This window comes from Mesocricetus auratus, unplaced genomic scaffold (genome assembly GCF_017639785.1).
Source record: "Mesocricetus auratus isolate SY011 unplaced genomic scaffold, BCM_Maur_2.0 Super-Scaffold_100004, whole genome shotgun sequence".
Taxonomy (NCBI): domain Eukaryota; kingdom Metazoa; phylum Chordata; class Mammalia; order Rodentia; family Cricetidae; genus Mesocricetus; species Mesocricetus auratus.
The window spans coordinates 3,352,179-3,372,948 of NW_024429189.1; the positions used below are offsets into that span (position 1 = coordinate 3,352,179).

At 48.0% G+C, this 20,770-nt stretch overlaps 1 protein-coding gene across 3 annotated transcripts; it reads right to left on the reverse strand.

Moving 5' to 3' along the window:
• Window positions 1-1,827: 1,827 nt before the first annotated feature.
• On the reverse strand, window positions 1,828-11,469 carry Gbgt1 (globoside alpha-1,3-N-acetylgalactosaminyltransferase 1 (FORS blood group)). Of its 3 annotated transcripts, none has more exons than XM_021236134.2 (7): window positions 11,189-11,469; window positions 10,394-10,582; window positions 9,799-9,861; window positions 4,948-4,998; window positions 4,833-4,868; window positions 4,025-4,159; window positions 1,828-2,890 (listed from the first exon to the last, which is right to left on the reverse strand). In XM_021236134.2, the coding sequence occupies exons 2-7, from the start codon at window positions 10,459-10,461 to the stop codon at window positions 2,206-2,208; spliced, it is 1,038 nt and encodes a 345-aa protein (XP_021091793.1). In that variant the 5' UTR covers window positions 10,462-10,582; window positions 11,189-11,469; the 3' UTR covers window positions 1,828-2,205. The 3 variants fall into 3 exon arrangements, with proteins under 3 accessions (XP_021091793.1, XP_040601079.1, XP_021091794.1); XM_040745145.1 differs by having other exon boundaries at window positions 11,117-11,469; XM_021236135.2 differs by lacking the exons at window positions 10,394-10,582; window positions 11,189-11,469 and having other exon boundaries at window positions 4,025-4,194; window positions 9,799-9,815.
• Window positions 11,470-20,770: the final 9,301 nt, after the last annotated feature.

Consider the following 20,770-nt stretch of genomic DNA (forward strand, 5'->3'; position numbering starts at 1 on the left):
CTGTGTGTCACACTGATAGTGGCTTGAGCATATATGAGACCTCAAAGCCCATCTCCTCTAACAAGGCCACACCTCCTAATAGTGCCTTTGGGGACCATTTTACATCAAACCAATACAGCCAGTAAGCAGCACCCCTCCATGGCCTCTGCATCGACTCCTGCCTCCAGGTTCCTGCCCTGGTTGAGTGCCTGTCCTGACTTCCTTCAATGATGAGCAGTGATATAGGAGTGTACGCCAAATAAAGCCTTAGCCATGGTGTTTCATCACAGTAATCGTAACCCTGACTAAAATGAATGGCTGTGGGTCTTGAACTCAGGTCCTTGTGCTTTACCTAACCTTGAGCTATCATCAAGCCGCTCACCTGTTACGTTTCTTTTGTGTTTTGAGACAGGATTCTCGGTGTAGCTGTCCTGAAACTTGCTCTGCAGACCAGGCTGGCCTCAAACTCAGAGATCTGCCCACCTCTGCCTCCCAAGTGCCGGCATTAAAGGCAATGCATCAGCACTGTCCGGCCTGCTCACCTGTTTCTTGAAGAGGATGCTCTGTGCTCTTAAAGATTCTGGGCCCATAGAACCTCAGTTTGTCCTGGAACCGTGGTGCCTATCACTCTACAAACCTCAAATCTGATTCTTCTCTACAGAGGCCTAAGACTCCTTGCTGAGATTGTCCCTGGACACCTTCAGAGACAGTGGGCCAGGCTCCTGTCTGGAATATTTCCCACCCTAGTCCTTTGCTTCTGCCAGAAAGCAACATGGATGGTGGTTTGCTTTTATAAGTTGGGTGAGTCTCTTAGCTAGTGTCTGGGACCACGCCCTCATTAGGAACCAGGTGAAGGTCTCAGCTGGCCCTGGGAGAGGCAATACCAAGCTGGTTACACATGGGCACAAAGCTAAGCTAGGAGAAATATAGGTACCATCTACTCCCCTGTTGGCCAATGCTGCCTTGGGTCTCAGTCTTCCAGAGGCCTTCTCTGGCCTCCATGCCCAGAACCCCCTGCTCTAAAGAGCAAGTCCTTGAAGGTAGAGCCTGCCCCCTTAACACAATTCTGCTTCAGGACCACTCTGATGCCTGACAGCCTCAGACAGAGGCTAAGGACTATTCCACCTCCTCTGACTAGAATTCCTGGGGGTTCTTTGGACTCTGGATCTCTTTGGCCACACTGTGCCCTTGTACTGGAGACTCTCTGCCTGCCCACTCTTATGACCACCCCTGATTGGCAGATCAGCAAGGTGTAGAAAAACAGGCTCAGGATGAGCCTCCAGCTTTGCCAGGGATGGGTCGGTTATGGGGTGCCTGCATGACTTCAGGGTGTACCCCCAACCCACCATGTTGCTTCTTTCCATGGAAATGATACTGCTGCCTAGAGAAGTATTAGGTAACCAAGCTCTCAACCAGTATCCAATTCCATCTCTGCCTGGCCTCCATGGGCTTCTGAGGTTCCTCTGGGCCCAGGCCCTTAACACCCTCTGAACCTGGCCTATCACCACCCTGAAGCCCCACACTCACCAGTAGCCTCCCACAAGCACAGTGGCCAAGAATACAAAGGAGACCACAAGCACACCTCCTATATGTCCAGGGACTGAGGGCACAATAAAGCTGATGAGCACTGCTGTCCTCTAGGCGTGGCACATCTGTCCACAGGACCCCATGTCACCTAGGCTCCCAGACCTGGAGTGAGCAATGTCTGTGGCATCAGCCAGCCTTGGCCCAGTCTCCCAGAAAAAAAAAAAAAAAGACATTACTCACCCCTTTCCCGACATGAAATGTGTGAAATCCAGTCTATTTGTGTCCCCCAGAACTATCTCGACTGGCAAAACAGTCCACTGGGCAGGTAAAACCCTGATCTTTATTGAAGGCTACCACAAACAGTGTAACCAAGGAAACGTCTAGTCCCTGAGAGTGAGGCACATCCTGGGATACAGGTGGACAGAAGGGACCTATGCCTGGTCTGCTTCAGAGTGAGCTCTGGGACCCTGAGTGAAGAACGCACGTGGCTGGGTGAGCAGCGTGGGACTTGGGATGAGGACGCTAAAGTGCAGATTCAAGGCAGCAGCCCGGGGCTCGGGGGCAGAGCACTTCCTTCAACGTGCATAGCCCGGGGTTTGAGCCCCAACACTGCAGATTAGACTGAGGTGGGCAGGGCTGGGCCAGGCATGGGTGGGGTTTGACAGGGCTTTAGGGCGGGGCGGGGTCTCGGCTTCACAGTCAGCTCCTCAGCCAGCTGGTATCTTTATCTACTGTGGAGAATCGGATCAGCTTCAGGCTTGGGGGCTGAGGCTTCCTGTCATCCCAGAGGTACTCTGGAGACAGCACCGTAGACGGTTTGTGCCAGATGAAGCGGCGGTTCAGGTGGCTCTCCTCCTGCCAGGCTGCCATGATGCCATTGGCTTTGTCTGCCAGGATGGCCGTGTGGCAGCCCCTGGTAAACTCATACACCCTGGCCACTCGTCCCCCAAAGACTGCCCCACCGTAATAGAAGTCCCCCTCATTGTATGCCACAAAGGCAGCGGAAACTTGCCTGCGTTCATAAGGGAATTGCTGGCGCGATACAGCAAAATAGCCTGGGTGAATGGCAGCCACTAGATCCCCCAAAGTCTCGGGGCCCCATGGGTTACGGAAGACCATATCCACATCGAGACAGAAGAGGTAATCCACCTCTTGGTGGGCCCTTTTGGCAATGAGTTTGCTGATGGTCTCCATCCGACGCATGGAGATCTCCTCCCACTGGGAGTGACCCTGGATAGGGATGATGCTGAGAAGGCGACCGGGACCCAGGGGGACTTTGGGAACGGCTGCGGGGTCGTGGGTAAAGAGGTAGTAGTGTACTTGGTACCCACGCATAAAGAACTTTTCAGCTGACTCCAGGAAAGGCCGAATGAAGCAGGTGTACCTGGGGATGACAACTCTATCAACCACTGCTGTCCATCACTGCCCAGGTCTCCATATGTGCTGGAGTCTACATCCTAGTCCCCCACCTCAAGAAGTCATTCAGGACTTACCTGGGGGTCCTCATCTGTCAAACTCCCACCACAATCCTTGTTAAAGTTGAACACCCCTCATTTGAAAGCCCCACTCAGAGTTTTGGGTTAAGATTTGTAATTATTAGTCTACACAAATTCTAAAATCTATACTGTGAGACACTTCTGGTCCAAGTGTTTCTAATCAGGGATACTCAGTGTGTGACAACCATTTGAGACAGATCCTTAATTGTCTTGTGTGTCTGTACGTGTGTGTGTCTGTGCACACATGTGTACCGCTGGGATTATAGGCATGTGCTTTTTTATGTGGGTGCTGGGGATGGAACACAGGTCTTTGTGTTTGCATGGAAAGCACTTTACTAACAGACCTGTCTTTCCCAGTGTCTACTGTGCTTCTTTGAAATAAAAAAGTATTTATTTATGTGTATATGTGCATGCCACGGTGTGCCTATGGAGGTCAGAGAACAACTTTCAGGAGTCAGCTCACTCCTTCCACCACGAGTGGGTTCTGGGGATTGAACTGAAGTCATCAGGGTTAGAGGCAAAAGCATTTACTAATGCCAGACAGTGTTGTTAGGTGTCCCCATGACCTTTAATCTTAACATTAACGATCTGCTTAGAAACATGACCGTTTTATACCCACAAATTCTTTCATCCAGGAAGATGAAAGTGGCTGAGAAGCCAACAGGGGATAGAATCCAGGGAAGGATGCCGGGGACATGTAGCACAATGGATACATGGCTCCATCCCTAAGACAAGAGGTCACCTGACCTCTGAGGTCCATTTGTTACCTGGCCAGTACTTCAGGTAAACTTAAAGAGAAGGCCAGGGTGGGACAGGAGAGAGGGAGGATGAAGTCTTTGCCCACACCCTGCTCTTCTTCCCCTAGGCTTGCCGTGCCTCCTTCTCCATGGCAGGCGAGGCCTTGCATCAGAAAGCTCTCCCACGCCACTGTGCAGCACTTGGCCAGGTTGGCCTCTCCCTAGACTAGAAACCCCAGTGGCTCCAGGAGGCCCAGACCCACCACAGCCTAATCCACTACTCACTTCCCCACGGCGAACACGGTGACTCCAATGGTCAGGTTCAACGGCTGGTACATATTCTGCAGAAGTTGTGGGTCGAAGGTTCCCTCGGAGACGATGGGTGCCAGCCAGGGAGTCAGTGTCAGCAGCTCTGTGGGCCTGGCATGGGGGAGGCTCAGGCCGGGGGAGCCTCCCTGTTCAGAAGCCTGGGTAGCATCTTGGCCCTGTTGCAGGGCCTCAGTTTCCCCGTGTGAAAGTGGGATAATAGTAGCTATCTCCTGCTAAAGCTGGGAAATCTAAGAGTCGGCATGGACAGCATCTAAAGCAGTGGTTCTCAGCCTGTGGGTCGTGACCCCTTTGGGGTGGGGGTGGGATTTTGTATATCAGATATCCTGTATATCAGATATTTACATTATAATTCCTAACAGTAGCAAAATTACAGTTATGAAGTAGCAACAAAATAATCTTATGGTCGGAGTCACCACAGCCATGAGGAACTGTAGTAAAAGGTCACTATTCTAGAGGGGTCTAGCACTCCCACTACAGGCCAGGGGGCGCCCATAAAGTGACAGAATACCACTGGGATCAAGCTCCTACCCAAGGCATGTGCCGCAGTACCACTGTCTACTGTTCCAGCCTCCTACAAAGTAGGGAATATTATGATCTCCTCAAAAGGTAAAACTCAGAGCAGACAGCTGCCTGAAGTCACACAGCCAGTGAAAGACGAGCTCCCAGACTCTCCGGGGCCCAAGGCCCCTCTGCCATCCTCTGGCCACATTGTATCTCTCTGGTTCCCCTCCCTGCCACTACCAGGTCATTCCCTGACACCTACCTGTGTTCTAGAAGCTTAGGCTGAGGGTACTGCAACCTGTAATCAGGAAGGGCCAGAGTAAGGAAGGCAGCCCCCACTCCTGGGGCCAGAATCCAGGGGGAAACGGTATACGTACTGTGTCATGGGCTGGAATGGCTTCTCCCGCCTGAACGGCAGCTTCACGTTGCTGGTGACAAAGAAAAGAGTGGGGTTTGTTCAGGACATTTTAATATAGGCTTGAACATGAAGGCACTCGGGAAAAAGTAAAACACATCTGACATGATGCATGCAGGCTCAAGGGAGGCTCACCTTACCTTTTCTTTGAGACAGGGTCTCTTGCTAGCTTGGAACTTGCCCAAAAGGTTAGGATGGCTAGCAGCAAGCCCTAGAGATCTACCCGTCTCCACCTCCTTGGTATGGGTACTATAAGGGACTACACACCACCACACCCATGGTTTTCACACTTTCTGGAGGACAGACTTGCAAGGAAAGCACTTGCCTTACTGAGCCCTCTCACTGGCCCTATTTCAACCATTATTCAATTAGTGCACAGTTCACTGGCATGGTTGCAAAACCATCACTATTGCTTGTGCCGAGAATGTTTCCTTGCCAGGCAGTGGTGGCACACACCTTTAATCTGTGAGTTTGGAGCCAGCCTGGTCTACAGAGCAAGTTCTAAGACAGGCACCAAAGCTACACAGAGAAACTCTGTCTTGAAAAAACAAACAAAACAAAAACAAGGATGTTTTCTTTTTGTCCTTTAAACTTGGATCTATCAAACAGTTGCTCCCTGTGGGCCTGCCCAAGGAGGCCCGGTCACCACGCTGCTTCTGCCTTTATGAATTTGGTACCTCCTCTTGAAGTAGAATAAAGTAGAAAAGACAAATTATGCTGGGCGGTGGTAGCACATGCCTTTAATCCTAGCACTTGGGAGACAGTGGCAGGTGGATCTCTGTGAGTTCAAGGCCAGTCTGGTCTACAAAGTAAGCTTCAGAACAGCCAGAGATGTTACAAAGAGAAACCCTGTCTCAGAAAAACTAAAGAAGAAAAAAAGAAAAGCCCAATTATTAGAGACTTGTGGTGACATTTTGTTTATGGTCTAACAAATAAGGTTTGCCTGAAGATCAGAGTGCAAATCCTGCCACACTAGCTAGCCACAGAGGCCAGGCAGTGGTGGCACACACCTTTAATCCTCCACTCAGGAGATACAGGCAGATGGATCTTTCAAGGCCACTCTAGGCTACATGAAATTGATCCAGTCTAAAAGAGAAACAGAACTCCACAAAGGTGATCTCAGTACTTGGAGTGGCATGCCTTTAATTCCAGCACTAAGGAGGTGGAGACAGGAAGGGATGTAGCTGGGCAGAGAGAGGAATATAAGACAAGAGGAGACAGGAGCTCAGGGAGTCTGGGACAGGATCGGCCCTATGGTCTGAGCATCGGTCGAGGTTAAGAACTCTTTAATGGCTGGCTGCTTTGCTTCTCAGTTCCTTCAGCTTTCACCCCCTGATAGCTGACTCTGAGTTTTAATTATTAATCCCAATTAGAGTTCATGATACAGAGACTGATTTATGAAATTATTTAGTGTTTTACTTAAAGCCCTGCTTGTACTTCCTACATGCCGAGCATGACTTCACTCGCCATCTAAAAAGCTACCTGGAGCAGGATGACCTAGACAGACAACCAACAATGGTGTGTTGTGCTTAGCCACCTGCTTCTGTAACATCCTGCCTGCTTGTCCTCCCAACCTTGCAGTTTCAGGGTGTACATTGAGAATACAAATTGGGTCGGGGGGCTGTTCTGGCTTTGGTCCCTTGGAGGCATCTCTCTTCCATTCTCACTGGCATCAAAGTGCTCATTCCAGAAAGATTCTCGGGAAATACTCTTGAGTTAACTTACATAGTATGTGTTCTTCATGATTGGCATTCTTTAAACTCTGTTTACCATGTGTCTGCTCAGAAAATAAAGGGGTTCTGAAGAGGTTGGAATCAGGAAGAGGATGCTGCACCAGAACAGAACAGCCAGCATTCTGTGCGGCCTGAGAGTGATTTTATTTTGCCTACAGGTCCAGACATGCTCTGGCTCCCCTGGGGAATGACACACAAGAACACAGAAGCTGAAACTGGGAGTGTAGTTAAGGGGGAGGGAGCCAAGGGGGTTGACCTTAGCCTAGTGTGCACTTGTCAAAAAAGAACTTCATTTCTCTAAGTGTGGAAAGGTAATAAAATGAAAGCGAAGATGAGCCCTCATGGTGGGACATGCCTGTGATCTCAGTAACCAGAAGTAAAGGAAAGAAAATTGGGAGTTCAAAGTCATCCTCAGATGTATAGATGTCAGTGCCAACGTGCTTGGTTTTCTGGTCAACTTGACACAACCTAGATGATCTTGGGACAAGGAACCTCAGCTGACAGAATGCCTCGATCAGACTGGTCTATAGGTAAGTCTATGGGAGGGCTTTTTCCTGATTAACGACTGATCCGTCGTTGGGCAGATGGTCCTGGATAGTTTAAGAAAACAAGCTGAGCGGTGGTGGCTCACGCCTTTAATCCCAGCACTTGGGAGGCAGAGGCAGGGGGATCTCTAAATTCAAAGCCAGCCTGGCCAGCTAGCTCCAGGTCAGCCAGGGCTACACAGAGAAAGCCTCAAAAAAAAAAAAAAAAGAAAGAAAGAAAGAAAGAGAGGGAGGGAGGGAGGGAGGAGAAAGAGAAAGAACAAACAAGCAAGCAGACTGAGCACTCTGTGAGGAACAAGCCAATAAACAAGTTTCTCCATGGCTTCTGTTTCAGTTCCTGACTCCAGGTTCCTGCCTTCCCTTTCGTGATGGGCTATGATGGGGACATGTAAGCCAATAAATGCTTTCCTCCCCAAGCTGCTTTTTGGTAATGATGCTTTGTTTTGGTTTGGCTTGGTTTTGGTTTTTGAGACAGGGGTTCTCTGTGTAGCTCTGACTGTCCTGGAACTTGCTTTATAGACCAGGCTGGCCTCAAACTCACAGAAATCCACCTGCCTCTGCCTCCTGAGTGCTGGGATTAAAGGTGTGTGCTACCACCATGGCTGGTCATGATGTCTTATTACAGGAATAGATAGAAATCTAAGTAGGAGAGTGTGGTGGTTTGAATAAGAATGTTCTCTATTGGATCATATAGGTGTGCCCTTGTTGGAGGAAGTGTGTCACTAGGGGTGGGTTTTGAGGTTTCAAAATTCCATGCCAGGCCCAATCTCTCTTCCTACAGATCAGGATGTAGAACTCTTAGCACCATGTCTACTTGTGTTCTGCCAAGCTCCCAACTATTATGATAATGGACTAACTTCTGAAACTGTAAGCAAGCCCCCAATTTCATACTTCCTTTCCTAAGAGTTGCCTTGGTCATGGTGTCTTTTCATACCAACAGAACAGTGACTAAGACAGACGCTCTAGCTACATAAGACCCTGTATAGGAACTGGAGAGATGGCTTAATGGTTAAGACAACTGGCTGCTCTTCCAGAGGACCTAGGTTCAATTCCCAGTATCTACACAGTGGTTCACAACCACCTGCAACTCCGGTTCCAGGAGATATAACACCCTCTTCTGGCCTCTGGGGATATCAAGCACATGGTACATAGACATACATGTAGGCAGAACACCCATACACATTAAAAAATAGTAACAGGCCGGGCAGTGGTGGCGTGTGCCTTTAATCTCAGCACTCAGGAGGCAGAGGCAGGTGGATCTCTGAGTTTTTTAAAAATTATTTATTTATTTATTATGTGTACAGTGTTCTGTATGTGTGTATCCCTGCATGCCAGAAGAGGACACCCAAGATCTCATTACAGATGGTTGTGAGCCATCATGTGGTTGCTGGGAATTGAACTCAGGGACTTTGGAAAACCAACCAGTGTTCTTAACCGCTGAGCCATCTCTCCAGCCTGGATCTCTGAGTTTAAGGCCAGCCTGATCTACAGAGCGAGTTCCAGGACAGCTAGGACTACATAGAGAAAACCTGTCTTTATAAAGGAAACAAGAAATATATAAATAATTATAATTATAACCATAATAATAAAGCCAGGTTTGTTAATTCCATCACTTGGGAGACCAGATCTCTGTAAATTCAAGGCCACCCTGGTTGACTTAGAAAGTTCTAAGACAGGTAGGGATTAAGACAAAGAGACCAAAAAAATATAAACACAGATACTTTCTGCCTTTCACCATACAATGCCCTGTGCTGTTCTGGGACCTTGCCAGAAGGAAAATCATCAACAAATTCAACTCATGCAGTTCCTTGACCCTGAGCCAAAACTGTGGTTCCCTGTTATAAATATCTGAATAAGGACTAAAACACTACTATATTTTGTTTTAATAAAATGTGTTATGCCAGGTGGTGGTGCACGCCTTTAATCCCAGCACGCAGGAGACACATGCAGGTAGAGGCCAGCCTGGTCTACAGAATGAGTTCCAGAGCATCCAGGGCTACACAGAGAAACCTTGTCTCAAAAAACCCAATAAATAAATAAATGACACATGTGTGTTATCAAATAGCCTATAGTTCAGATGCTTAATTTTTCTTTAGCTGTTATCAAACACGAGGCCTATCTTTCCACTTTTAGCTGTCAGTTTCACCAAGGCGGGAAGGCTAAAGTCACTCAGTTCCCTGCATCCAGACAAAATGGAGCAAGAGGCCCCTCCCTAACAGGGCTGTTCCTTGACCACCTTCTATGTGCCAGGACACCAGGCACTCATATGCAGCAGCCCCGGAAAGGTACCTCTGCCATCCCATCTAACAGGCACAGCACGCAATAAGCAAGAGCCAAGGCTCTGCAAGCACGTCTGAAGCCGATGAGAGTAGCAGGATACTGGAAGGCTGAAATCTCAGGGTCACTGTGTGTCTGTGGCAGCCGTGGCGCGTCTCAGAACCATAAGCCCTCAGACAGTGCCATCATAAAAGCTTTCCTGTCTCTCCAAACACGGTCAGCACACACTGCCCCCAAGTCCTCTAGCCCCATACTTACAACTCTGGGCAGGGGAGGTAATACGGCACGTATGAGACCAGCAGCAGGTCCTCGACATATCCCCTAGACAGAGAAAGTACCCATTAATGCTACTCTGCCTTAGAGGATAACCTGGTGCACTTTATCAGGAGCAAAGACCTTCCAATGGGGCGTTTGGGAAGAAACCGTGTCAATCTAGGGTTGTTGACTGTAGAGGACAATGCCTGTATCTAGCACAGGGCCTAGTGTGTACTTGTCTTTTTTTCCATGTGGCTATTCACTTATGGCATGGCTATGTCATTGACGCCAGGTCCCACACACAAACAATAAGGAGACACGCAGTGTCAGTAGCTCCCTACAAGGCCACCAGGATGACTTTAGGAGCATGAACAGTGATCCTTATCAACATGGTTTGAAGGACAGTCTAGGCAGAAAACATGGTAGGTTAAAGGCTAGAAAGCCAAATCAAGGCAAAACAACAGCCAAAACTAGTTAGTCTGGCTGGGGCTGGAGGATCCTGAGTCTTGAGAGGTTGATGGACCTGGAAAACTGTATGAGCATCGAGGCTTAGGGGGGACATGCAGAGGCAGGGAGCAAACTCAGAAAGGGAACTCACCACAGGACCCAGAGACTTATGCTAGCAAGCAGGAATGCCAGGCCCAGGGCCAGTCTTCGGCAGGTCATCACTGGGTGCTGAACAGAAGCTGGGCACCTTTAGAGATCCCCTAGGACCTTGGTCAATCAGGCGCTTCCCTCCCAGATCTGGCAGGCTTGGAGCCTGCCTCTCTTGAGGTCTCAGAAACTCCTGCAAAGAAATGCTCCAGTGAATTTCCTCCTTCAATTGACCTCGGGCTCACTGAGGGACAATGCCTCAGTGCTCAGTGGCAGCTAGGATGTCTCCCCCAGACATTGGTCGGTGTGTAGGCTCTGTCCCATTATCAGCAAAAGAGAGTAAAGGGCCACCTAGGATCAGGCTGGGACAGTATTCCCCGTGACCTCAGTCCTTGGAATTTTTCCTAAAACAATTCCTGGCCACCTGGGGGAGGTGGGGTCTGGGCTGTGTAGGATACAGCAGAAAGCACTTCCGCATCTTCCTCTCAAAAATCTCCTGCCTGGTGGTTCTCCACTGCCAAAGATTATGGGAAGATGTGATGATGCTATGGGTCACAGAGTGTATCGGACCTGATAACGGAGAAAGTTCCCAGGCCTGAGGGTTAGGGTTCCCCACACTCCATTGTTTCTGCAAACCCTTTCTCGGGGACCCGAGTTTCCCTACTCAGCTCTCCACTTCCCGCCTCACTAGCATCTAGCTCAAGCTGGACAAAACTGCTTCGCCGACCTGAATCCAGATGCAAACCCTGCAGGTCCAAGAAGGGATTCAATTCCAGCAGACTGGGGTTGAGACGCGCACCTGAACTTTGGCCCACTTGTGCTGGCTCCAGGACTCTTCCTCCTCAGCGGCTGCTGTGGGATGTGGCGCGGACCGGGTCGGGCAGAGTAGGGCTCAGCGAGACAGTCTTTGGAGGTACAGACTCACTCCCTTTGGGTTGACAGGCGTTAGGACGGAGGGAGGAACTATTCCAACTCGGAAAACAGGAACTGGGCGACTCCCTGTAGCTCGCTACCGAGCCTACACGGGGAGGAACCCGGTAAAGAGCATGGTTGGGCTTCTGGTCTCTGGGGCGGATCAAAGCTTGAGCCCCACCCATTCACGCCCCTCCCACTACCCCCCTCTGCCCGATGAGCCACACTCGAGCTCCGCCCACTGCCCTCAGCCTTGTACTTCCTGTAAGGAGAGAGTGCGTGGACCCCGCCAGTGTCTTCACTAGCCTTCTAAATCCCTGCCTAGAATGCAGACCGTCCAGCTCCTAGGCAGGGATAGCAGGTCCTAGAATACTGGGTGGCGTGTAGGCAGAGATGTGAGACACGATACTGGGCGAAAACTTCTTTCCAAGTAGCCAAGGAAGGGGAGAACCAGAGGCTCTTAACCTGACCATGCTCTCAAAGTCTCCCAGAGGCCGTCTCTTCCTCAGCCTGGTTGAGTGGGCATGCTTCCTTCTTTCGCATATCGGTTCCAGGAAAGGCCGCCCTTGTCCACCCCAGAGGCCCAGGAAGGACTCACTGACATGTCTGATCAGCTGTAAGGATTCAGGCATTATGCTGGCCTGTCCCTGTCACTTGACAGAATGCACTCAGGCAGTACTCTGGTCAGTCCAGGGTTCCATGAGTACTAGTCAGCAAGCAGGTGTAAAGGATCTTTTAAAACAAAGATCCCCGCCCACTCATGCTCTCTTACTATTCTTACTGCTCTTTCTGATGTCTGGGCTCTCCTCCTTCTGCTCCTGTCTTCCTCGTCTCCTTTGTCCTCCCTCTGTGTCTCTGTACCTCTTTTCTCTTTCCTTTCCCCTCCCTCCCCTTTCTAATAAAACTTCTCACTCAAGCTCTGTCTGCCTGGCATGTTTGTTCCCTGCCCTGGTCACCCTCACCTACCATGGAATCCGGCACGCAGGATCCCCTTTCAGCTTTATCCTAACGTTGGTGCAAAAGAACAACGCCAGCCAAGCACGATGGATGCAGAGGACTCTGCTATCAGGGAGGATAGCAGGGGAGAAACCATGCACACGAAGAACGGATTCGAAAGAGGTTATAGATTTGCTCAGGGTCACAAAGCAGCTTGAAGCGCTGGCAACTCTGCCACAGCCCTCCAGCTCAGAGCAGTTAATGAGCAGCGAGGGAGAGAGTCTAATAGTTCAATAGGTGAGGTCAGGAATGGTGTTTGTGAGTTGGACCCCGGAGGGACACACTACCAGCGTTCTCCAAAGTGGGCAGGCAGGGTGTTATTTGGTAGCTGCTATGTGGAGGTTAAGCTCTAAAACAAGAGATGGAGTTACCATGAGAACAGAGGTAGGATCAGTGTCGTCCAAGAGGGAAGATGTCAGGGAGGTGCGAACATTTGATGAATGTTGGACCACTTCTACCGTGTCTATACCTAGGGATTGAGAGAATGGGCTGTGTACCCTTGGTATTTTGATGGTATAGCTATGATAAATGCTATAGTAAAGTTTACCAATGACCCCTGTCTCCCATCTGGGCTGCCATGGGTCCTTAATTAGGTTATGAAAGATCCCACATTCTGCAGAAAAAAAGACCAACTTCCTGAATATGCAGCGTGTGTCCTACAGAACCAATAAGGGCAGCCTCCAGAAGTCTCTGGCCAATGTCCACAGTAATTTCTGGTTTGATCTTAGAGAAAGTAAGCAAGGGGAAAGGTGTTTAGGAAGTCGATTCAGGTGTTAAAGGGACAAGTGTCTCCTTTTGGCAAACTGCTAGTAAGCAATCTCAAGACCCCCCCACGGGAATGGTCTGGTTGAACCATTGAGTATAGGTTTCTTGAACCTTTGAGACATTAATACAGCAATAGCATAGAGGGGGAGAAAATCCAGAACATTTTTCGTTACCTTAAATCACTTTCTTATACCTTCAGAACTTTCTTAAGTTGTCCCAGACCTTTTTTTTTTTTTTTTTTTTTTTTTTTTTTGGTTTTTTTGAGACAGGGTTTCTCTGTGGCTTTGGAGGCTGTCCTGGAACTTGCTTGGTAGTCCAGGCTGGTCTCGAACTCACAGAGATCCGCCTGCCTCTGCCTCCCGAGTGCTGGGATTAAAGGTGTGTGCCACCAATGCCCGGCCATCCCCAGACCTTTATACATTTTCTTAGACCCTCACTGCTCGGGCTGGTTTCCACCAGCAGCCTCTCTTTAGGAACCTCAGTCCTGCCACACGGTGCCAAGTCTCACTTTCCCCCCATGGCCCTTCACATCCTTTTAAAACCAGTACCGCCTAGGTGACTTTTTTTTTTTTTTCAAAATAGAGTTTCTGTGTGTGACAGTCCTGACTGTCCTGGAACTTGCTTTGCAGACCAGGCTGGCCTCAAACTCACAGAGATCCACCTGCCTCTGCCTCCTGAGTGATGGAATTAAAGGCATGTGCCACCACTGCCTGGCCACCTAGGTGACTTTTACGTTACAAAGTTTGCCTACCAGTACAAGGTGCATTCTTGTATATGAGTACATGGAAGTGCAGTTTTAGTACCTTATTAAACAGGCACTGTTTTTTTTAAATCCTATCTTTCATAAACCCTGTTTTTTATGATTTTGGTTCTCAGGACAGGAACTATCACAAAAATAGAGAAAATAGGAATGTGGGTAAACCCAGGTGAAGAAAAGGTGAATAAGGGAGTTATAGAGAATTGGATCAGTCTTTTTAAAAAATCTGTTTGGTGTTTTGCCTGTCCGTATGTCAGACCCTGGAAATGGAGTTACAGTTGTTAGCTATCATGTGGGTGCTGGGAAGTGAGCCCAGGTCCCCTGGAAGAACAGCCAGTGGTCTTTTTTTTTTTTTTTGGTTTTTCGAGACAGGGTTTCTCTGTGGCTTTGGAGGCTGTCCTGGAACTCACTTGGTAGTCCAGGCTGGTCTAGAACTCACAGAGATCTGCCTGCCTCTGCCTCCCGAGTGCTGGGATTAAAGGCATGCACCACCAATGGCCAGCCAGCCAGTGGTCTTAACTGCTGAACCATCTTTCCAGCCTCCCTGGGTTAGCCTTTGAAAGACTGCTATAGAGCAATTTTCCAACCCTATTAGACAGGCTGTTGATTAGAGGGGGAGGGCCTCTCTTGAATGATAAAAATCCACATGTAAGAACTACTCCAGACAGGTGTAGACAGGAAGAAATAGAGGAGGAGAGAGCAAGTTGGTTTGTGTGGTGGCAGAAGTTGCCACCAGTGAAAATTGAGCATGCCAGGTTTGGTCATTGAATTATACTGAGGCCAAGCTACTTATAGTAACAGAGTTAAATAAAATCTGAGTCTATGGAGGAAGAGAGGAAGGAAGGGTTGCAAAACCCAACTTCACCAAAGGGAGTTTTAGAAGCTCCAAGTGGGAATTAAGAGAGGAGAAAAGCCCAGGAGGGCATAGAAAAGCTGTGAAACTTCTAGGACAGAGCAGAGAGACAAGAAGGACAAGGTTGCAGAGGCAAGGAAAAGCTCAAGGAAGCTGCTGGACTTAGCAGGCAGCTCCAAGGGGGAGGGAGAGGCACAAGCGTCTCGGTAACTAGAGAGTTGCCCACGTGGTGGGGCCCTGGAGACTGTAGCAGGCTCCAATTGTCAGAGAGAGGATATTTACCTACCTAGTAGGCAAGGAAAGATGGATGTTTAGAGCAGGTGGAGAGCAGGTGGAGAGAAGAAGTGGCTGAAGAGATGAACTCTAGAACTTGGAAGCAACTAGCAGAAGCCAGCAGAAACAAATGCTCCATACACACCATAAGAAGCAGCAACTTGAGTCAGTTTAAGACATTTAGTCCCAGCACTTGGGAGGCAGAGGCAGGCGGATCTCTGTGAGTTTGAGGACAGTGTGGTCTACAGAGTGAGTTCCAGAACAGCCAAGGCTACACAGAGAAACCCTGTCTTGAAAAGCACAAACTCAAAAAAAGAAAGGAATGTTGAGACGTGGGCATGGCTGAAAAGTAAGGGAGGCGTCCTCTACCAGTGCTGCCTAAAGAGGGAAAACTCGGGAAGAGAGCAGTGTTTGGAGATTCTCGTATGTTAGGAGATGGGATGGGCAGTGAAAAGAGAAGACAGTAGTGGGTGACCCAAAGGTTAAATTTTTTATTTGAATAGAAGTTGTTCAGCTGTGGGGCAGAAGAGATGACTCAGTGATTAAGAGCGCTGACTGCTCTTCCAGATGTCCTGAGTTCATTTCCCAGCACCCATATGGTGGCTCACAAGACTATTTGTAACTCCAGTTCCAGGGAATCTGGCACCCTCACAGAGATATATACGCAGGCCAAAACACCAATGCACATAAAATAAAAAGAAATAAATCTTTAAAAACAGAGAGAGAGAGAGAGAGAAGTTCAGCTGTGGTCATAGCACACAGGCAAGGTTCCCATCCTTGGATAGTATGGTCTAATTTTTTCTATAAGTATGCAACTGACCAAAGGAAGGTCCCTGTTGGTTACCCAGAACCCCGAGGGCATATCCCTCTTTCCTGTAACATAGAGAAGGGACAAATTAAGTCTGGAAGATAAGTCTCATATATATAAGGGGTGGTCAAGAGGAGAGGAAGAAGGAAACCAAGAGTATAAGAAGCCAGCCATCCCTACGAAGGAAAGAATTTCATCCTAAAGTGACTGGATTAGACACTTCCTGTCTAAGGTAAAAAAGCCTCTAGTCAAACATAATCCTTCACTCATCATCTTACTTTTACAAAACCCTTCCACTCCCATCCAGGACAAAAGCAAGATGTTGCCTGACCTCCTGTTAGTTGTTTTCCTGAGGCTGCCGGCGATGAAGTATGAACCACAGAACTCAACAAAACCCACTTGGAGTTTATTGGGTGGATGGGGGGTAGGTGTTGATCAACCAGGAACAGAGATGAAAGGGGAAGGGGAAGAGGAAGAAGGGGGCAGGAGTAGGGGAAAGAAGGGGAAGAAGGGGTGAACAGGTAGGAGGCGCTCTCTTAAAAGGGAAAGCTTGCACATGCATAGAGTCCTTACACAGCCTTGTAACACGTGATGTAGCCACACAACACAGGGCCCTTTGTGCTAAGTATCTGCCTGAATGCCAGTTGTCAGAGGGCAGGGTCAGAATAATGCCTGAATCCTTACACTGGTTGTTTGGAAAGTTTCATCTGTGTATATGTGTTTGTGTTTTATGTTGTGCTCAGAATCTCTTGTGAGCTTGATGCCAGCCTGGTCTATATCATGAGTTCCAGGACAGTCAGGACCACACAGAGAAACCCTGTCTCAAAAAGACAGAAAAGAAGCCGGGCGTTGGTGGCACACGCCTTTAATCCCAGCACTCGGGAGGCAGAGGCAGGTGGATCTCTGTGAGTTCGAGGCCAGCCTGGACTGCAAAGCGAGTTCCAGGACAGCCTCCAAGACAATACAGAGAAACCCTGTCTCAGAAAAAAAAAAAAAAAAGAAAAGAAAGAAAACAACAAAAACTTAGAATAGGTAGCAATATCCCTTCTTTTGTATCTCAAAACTTAAATATGATAACTGTAAAGTGTTGCAGCTCAGATAGAAAGATATCCTGGAAGCAGGAGCCAAGGAATACCACAAAATCACTGTAAGCATAGCAGCTTACAGCTTTGTTCCAGAAAAGGTTCCCCAATGCAAGTGTAACAATTTTGTTTCGCTGTGGAAGGTTTCCCAGAGAAATTGTTACAGCTCTACTCAGGTCTGGCAAAGTGTTACAGCTTGGCTCATCTGGGGGTAAGTTTCCTCAGTAAGAGTTACAGCTCTTCTTAGGTCCCCTGTAGTGAAACAACTCTGCTCCTCTAGGGTAAAGTTTCCCCCAGTGAAAGTATATTACAGTTCCTCTCAGGTTCTGGTTCTGGTACAAGTTGTTACAGCTAGGCTCCACTCAGGCAAAAGGGTCACCTTTCAAAGGAAGAATAGGTGTGGGCAGATGATGGTAGAGCCATGCTTCAAAATCCGGATGTCGGGCTGGAGAGATGGCTCAGAGGTTAAGAGCACTGCTTGCTCTTCCAGAGGTCCTGAGTTCAATTCCCAGCAACCACATGGTGGCTCACAACCATCTGTAATGAGATCTGGTGCCCTCTTCTGGAGTGCAGACACACATGGAGGCAGGATGTTGTATTCATAATAAATAAATCTTTAAAAAAAAAAAACAAAATCCGGATGTCTTTTGTGATTCACCTATAAGGGTCTGCCAAAGGCTTCAAACAGCATTCCTATTTCCACTGACACCTCAATTACCATCAGGCCTGCTGGATCATATGGTTTAAGTGATAGAGCAGCTTGCACAGCAGCCTGGACCTGTTGAAGAGTCTTCCCTGGCTCCAGGTCCTACACAAAGCTAGCAGCTTCCCCAAGTCACTTGGTACATGGGCCAGAACAAGGATGTGTTGTCTCCAGAATCCAAATAGTCATACTAAACATTGCGCTTCTTTCTGGGTGATGTGAGGGGCCAGGTGCAATAACATATCCTTTACTTTAGAAGGAATATCTCTGCATGTGCCCCACCCACTGGACTCCTCTAAGAATGTCACAGAGGTAGGCCCTTGAATTTTGGTTGAGTTTATTTCCTGTCCTCGGATGTGCTCATGCATTACCAATGAGTCCAAAGTGGTTGCTACCTCTGGCTTGCTTGGCCCAATCAGCATAAAGTCATCCACATAGTGGACCAATGTGATGTTTTGTAGAGCAGATGAGTGATCAAGATCCTTTTTAGGTTGGGTACAGGTGACCCTCGCCTTTAATCCCAGCACTCAGGAGGGAGAAGCAGGCAGATCTCTGTGAGTTCAAGGTCAGTCTGGCCTACAGAGCTAGTGCCAGAATAGTCAGGGCTATACAAAGAAACCCTGTCTCAAAAAACAAAACAACGAAAAAAAAAATCCCTTCTAACTAAGTTATGACAGAGGGCTGGAGAATTAATATCTCCTTAAGGTAAAACTGTAAAGATTCATTGCTGGCCTTGCTAACTGAAAGCAAATAGCTTCTGGTGGTCCTATGGTCAGGTACTGAGAAAATGGCATTTGCTGGATCAATAGCTGCATACTGTGTGAGATATGTTCATCTGCTCTAGTAAGGACAGCACACCTGGTACAGCAACTGAAATTAGTTATTGGATTGAGTTTTCAATAGTTAACTGCCATTCCTCACGCTCCATCTGTCCTCTGCATTAGTCAGAGTCGAAGGAAGATGTGGTGGAAACCACCACCCCTGCAGCTTTCAAGTCCTTGATGGTGGCACTAATTTCTGCAATTCCTCCAGGGATGCGACATTGTTTTTGATTCACTATTTTCCTTGGCAAAGGGCAACCCTAAGGGCTTCCATTTAGCCTTTCCAACCATAACAGCCTTCATTCCATAGGTCAGAGAGCAACTTCTAAGTGTATCTACTCCAGTTATACATTCTGGGACTGGAGCAACTACAGGATGAGTTTAGGGATCCATTGGTCCTATGCATGGGACTTCAGCCAAAACTCCATTAATCACCTGACCTTCATAAGCTCCTACTTTAACTGGAGGGCCAGTGTTTCTTGGGATCTCCTGGAATCAGTGTCAGTTCAGAGCCAGTATCCAAAAGACCCTGGAAAGTCTGATTGTTTCCTCCCCCCCCCCCCCCAGTGTTATCAAAAGTTGCAGTACCCTCTGGGGAAGGAATGGGGGGTGGGGAAAGGCTAACAGTAAAACGTTTAGTTTATCAAGGTCCTTCCTCCAGGGAACCTGGCCATCCCTTCATTCTGGTTCACCAAACTGACTCAAATTTAGAAATTGCTTCATGGGCCAGGAATCCCTTTTGCCATGATCCAATGTAGCTTTTCTTTCATTTGAGAGTTTTTTCAATTATGCAGGTCAAACAGAAATTCAGTAGGTTTATCTATTTAATGTTTGAAAGCACCAGTATTGATTAGCTAGTCCCAGAGATCCATACAAATCATGCCACCATAAAACCCATCATGGCCAGTCATTGTTTTGTCTGTGTTGCTCATTTCCATAACTACCCTCACCTGGTCTTTGGTGATTAGGTACTGCCATCTGGATCATGCTACTTCCGGGCTCAATTAAACTCACTGGGTTCTTTTCTTTTCCCGTTTTTCTCAGTAGCTATGGAGCCAGCCTGGAACTCAGAGATCGGCCTGCCTCTGAGCGCTGGGATTAAAGGTATGTGTCACCACCACTTGGCTGTTTTTGTTTTTTCAAGACAGGGTTTCTCTGTGTAGCCTTGGCTGTCCTGGAACTTTGTAGAACAGGCTGGGCTTGAACTCAGTTAGTGAAGGGCATGTCTACTGGGCCTTCTCAGTGTGGAGGATTAGGTTTCACCCAGCATACACATTTCTAGCACTGCAATTTCCCTGAACCTTAAAGTCCCTTCACCAACACTAAACCAAGGCTATCAGGCACCTCCAACTTCTTTTCAGTATGCTGTTTGGGGTCATGGCCTGCAGGGCAACAAACCTTGAAAGAAGGAAAACTCAGTTCAGCCCAACTTAGTTGGTGCTGGTTCAAAGTTCTAGGGTCTGACACGAGGCAGTTTAGCATATTTAAACACAGTACAATCTTGGAAAAGGGGTTTCTGGTGTAACGTAATCCCTGATGCACAAGGAGGCATAACTACACTGAAATTCAGCTCAAAGTACATGTGACCATGAATATGGGTTCTATAGTTTAAGGGCCGAGGATCTGGAGTGGTCTCTGATCCAGACATCATAGAGGTCAGCAGGCTATAAAGTATCTGACATCTCACCTAAGGATGGGTTTTATTGACTGATAACCAAAGGTAACTGAGCAGTGGTGGCACATGCCTTTAATTCCATGAGAGGCAGGTGGATCTTTATGAGTTTGAGGCCAGCTGGCCTACACAGAGAAACTGTCTTGAAAAAAACCACCAAAGCAAACCAAAAGCTAGAAATAAAGGTCTAGGGAGGGAGAGTCTGGGATAAGCATTCTGGGGTTTGTGTCTGGTCTGGCTCTACAGAAAGCAAGGTCATCAGGTCATCAACACTATCCACCACAAGCCTTCTGCGTAGAAAACAGGCACTCAAGGTCTGTGGACACAAGGACCTTTGTAGTCCCAACAGGAAGTCACCTTTGGACAAGTGCTTCAGTCAACTTTTCAAGCAAACTTTTGACACCTTTTAAAACTGTGCAGGTTTCCATATTAAACCTAGATCTCCACTCAGAGGGCCCATTATCAATAAACTCAGCCTGATTCAGTTTTATGCTTCCACCATTATACCACACCCTTAAAATCCATTCTGACACATATTTAGTAGTATAGTGCACCTCCTCAGGGACTATACTTTCTACCCCTCTAGGCGCCTGCTTAGCCTTTAAGTCTGGTTTTAGGTGTAGAGGCAACTATTGGGAGCCCCGAGGGACATCAGTATTGTCTTGCTTAGAATTTCTTTCAGAGAATTAACTAGCTATGTCTTAATGGATGCCAGAGGACACGTGGCTATGCACTTTAC

Bases quoted from the DNA above. Each gene is read 5' to 3' on its own strand.
- Gbgt1 (XM_021236134.2), bottom strand. From the start codon at position 10,461: ATGACCTGCCGAAGACTGGCCCTGGGCCTGGCATTCCTGCTTGCTAGC. The intron at 9,862-10,393 runs GTGAGTTCCCTT...TTCTCTGTCTAG, and splicing joins ATAAGTCTCTGGGTCCTGTG to GGGATATGTCGAGGACCTGC. The intron at 2,891-4,024 runs GTGAGTAGTGGA...TGTCATCCCCAG, and splicing joins ACCGTGTTCGCCGTGGGGAA to GTACACCTGCTTCATTCGGC.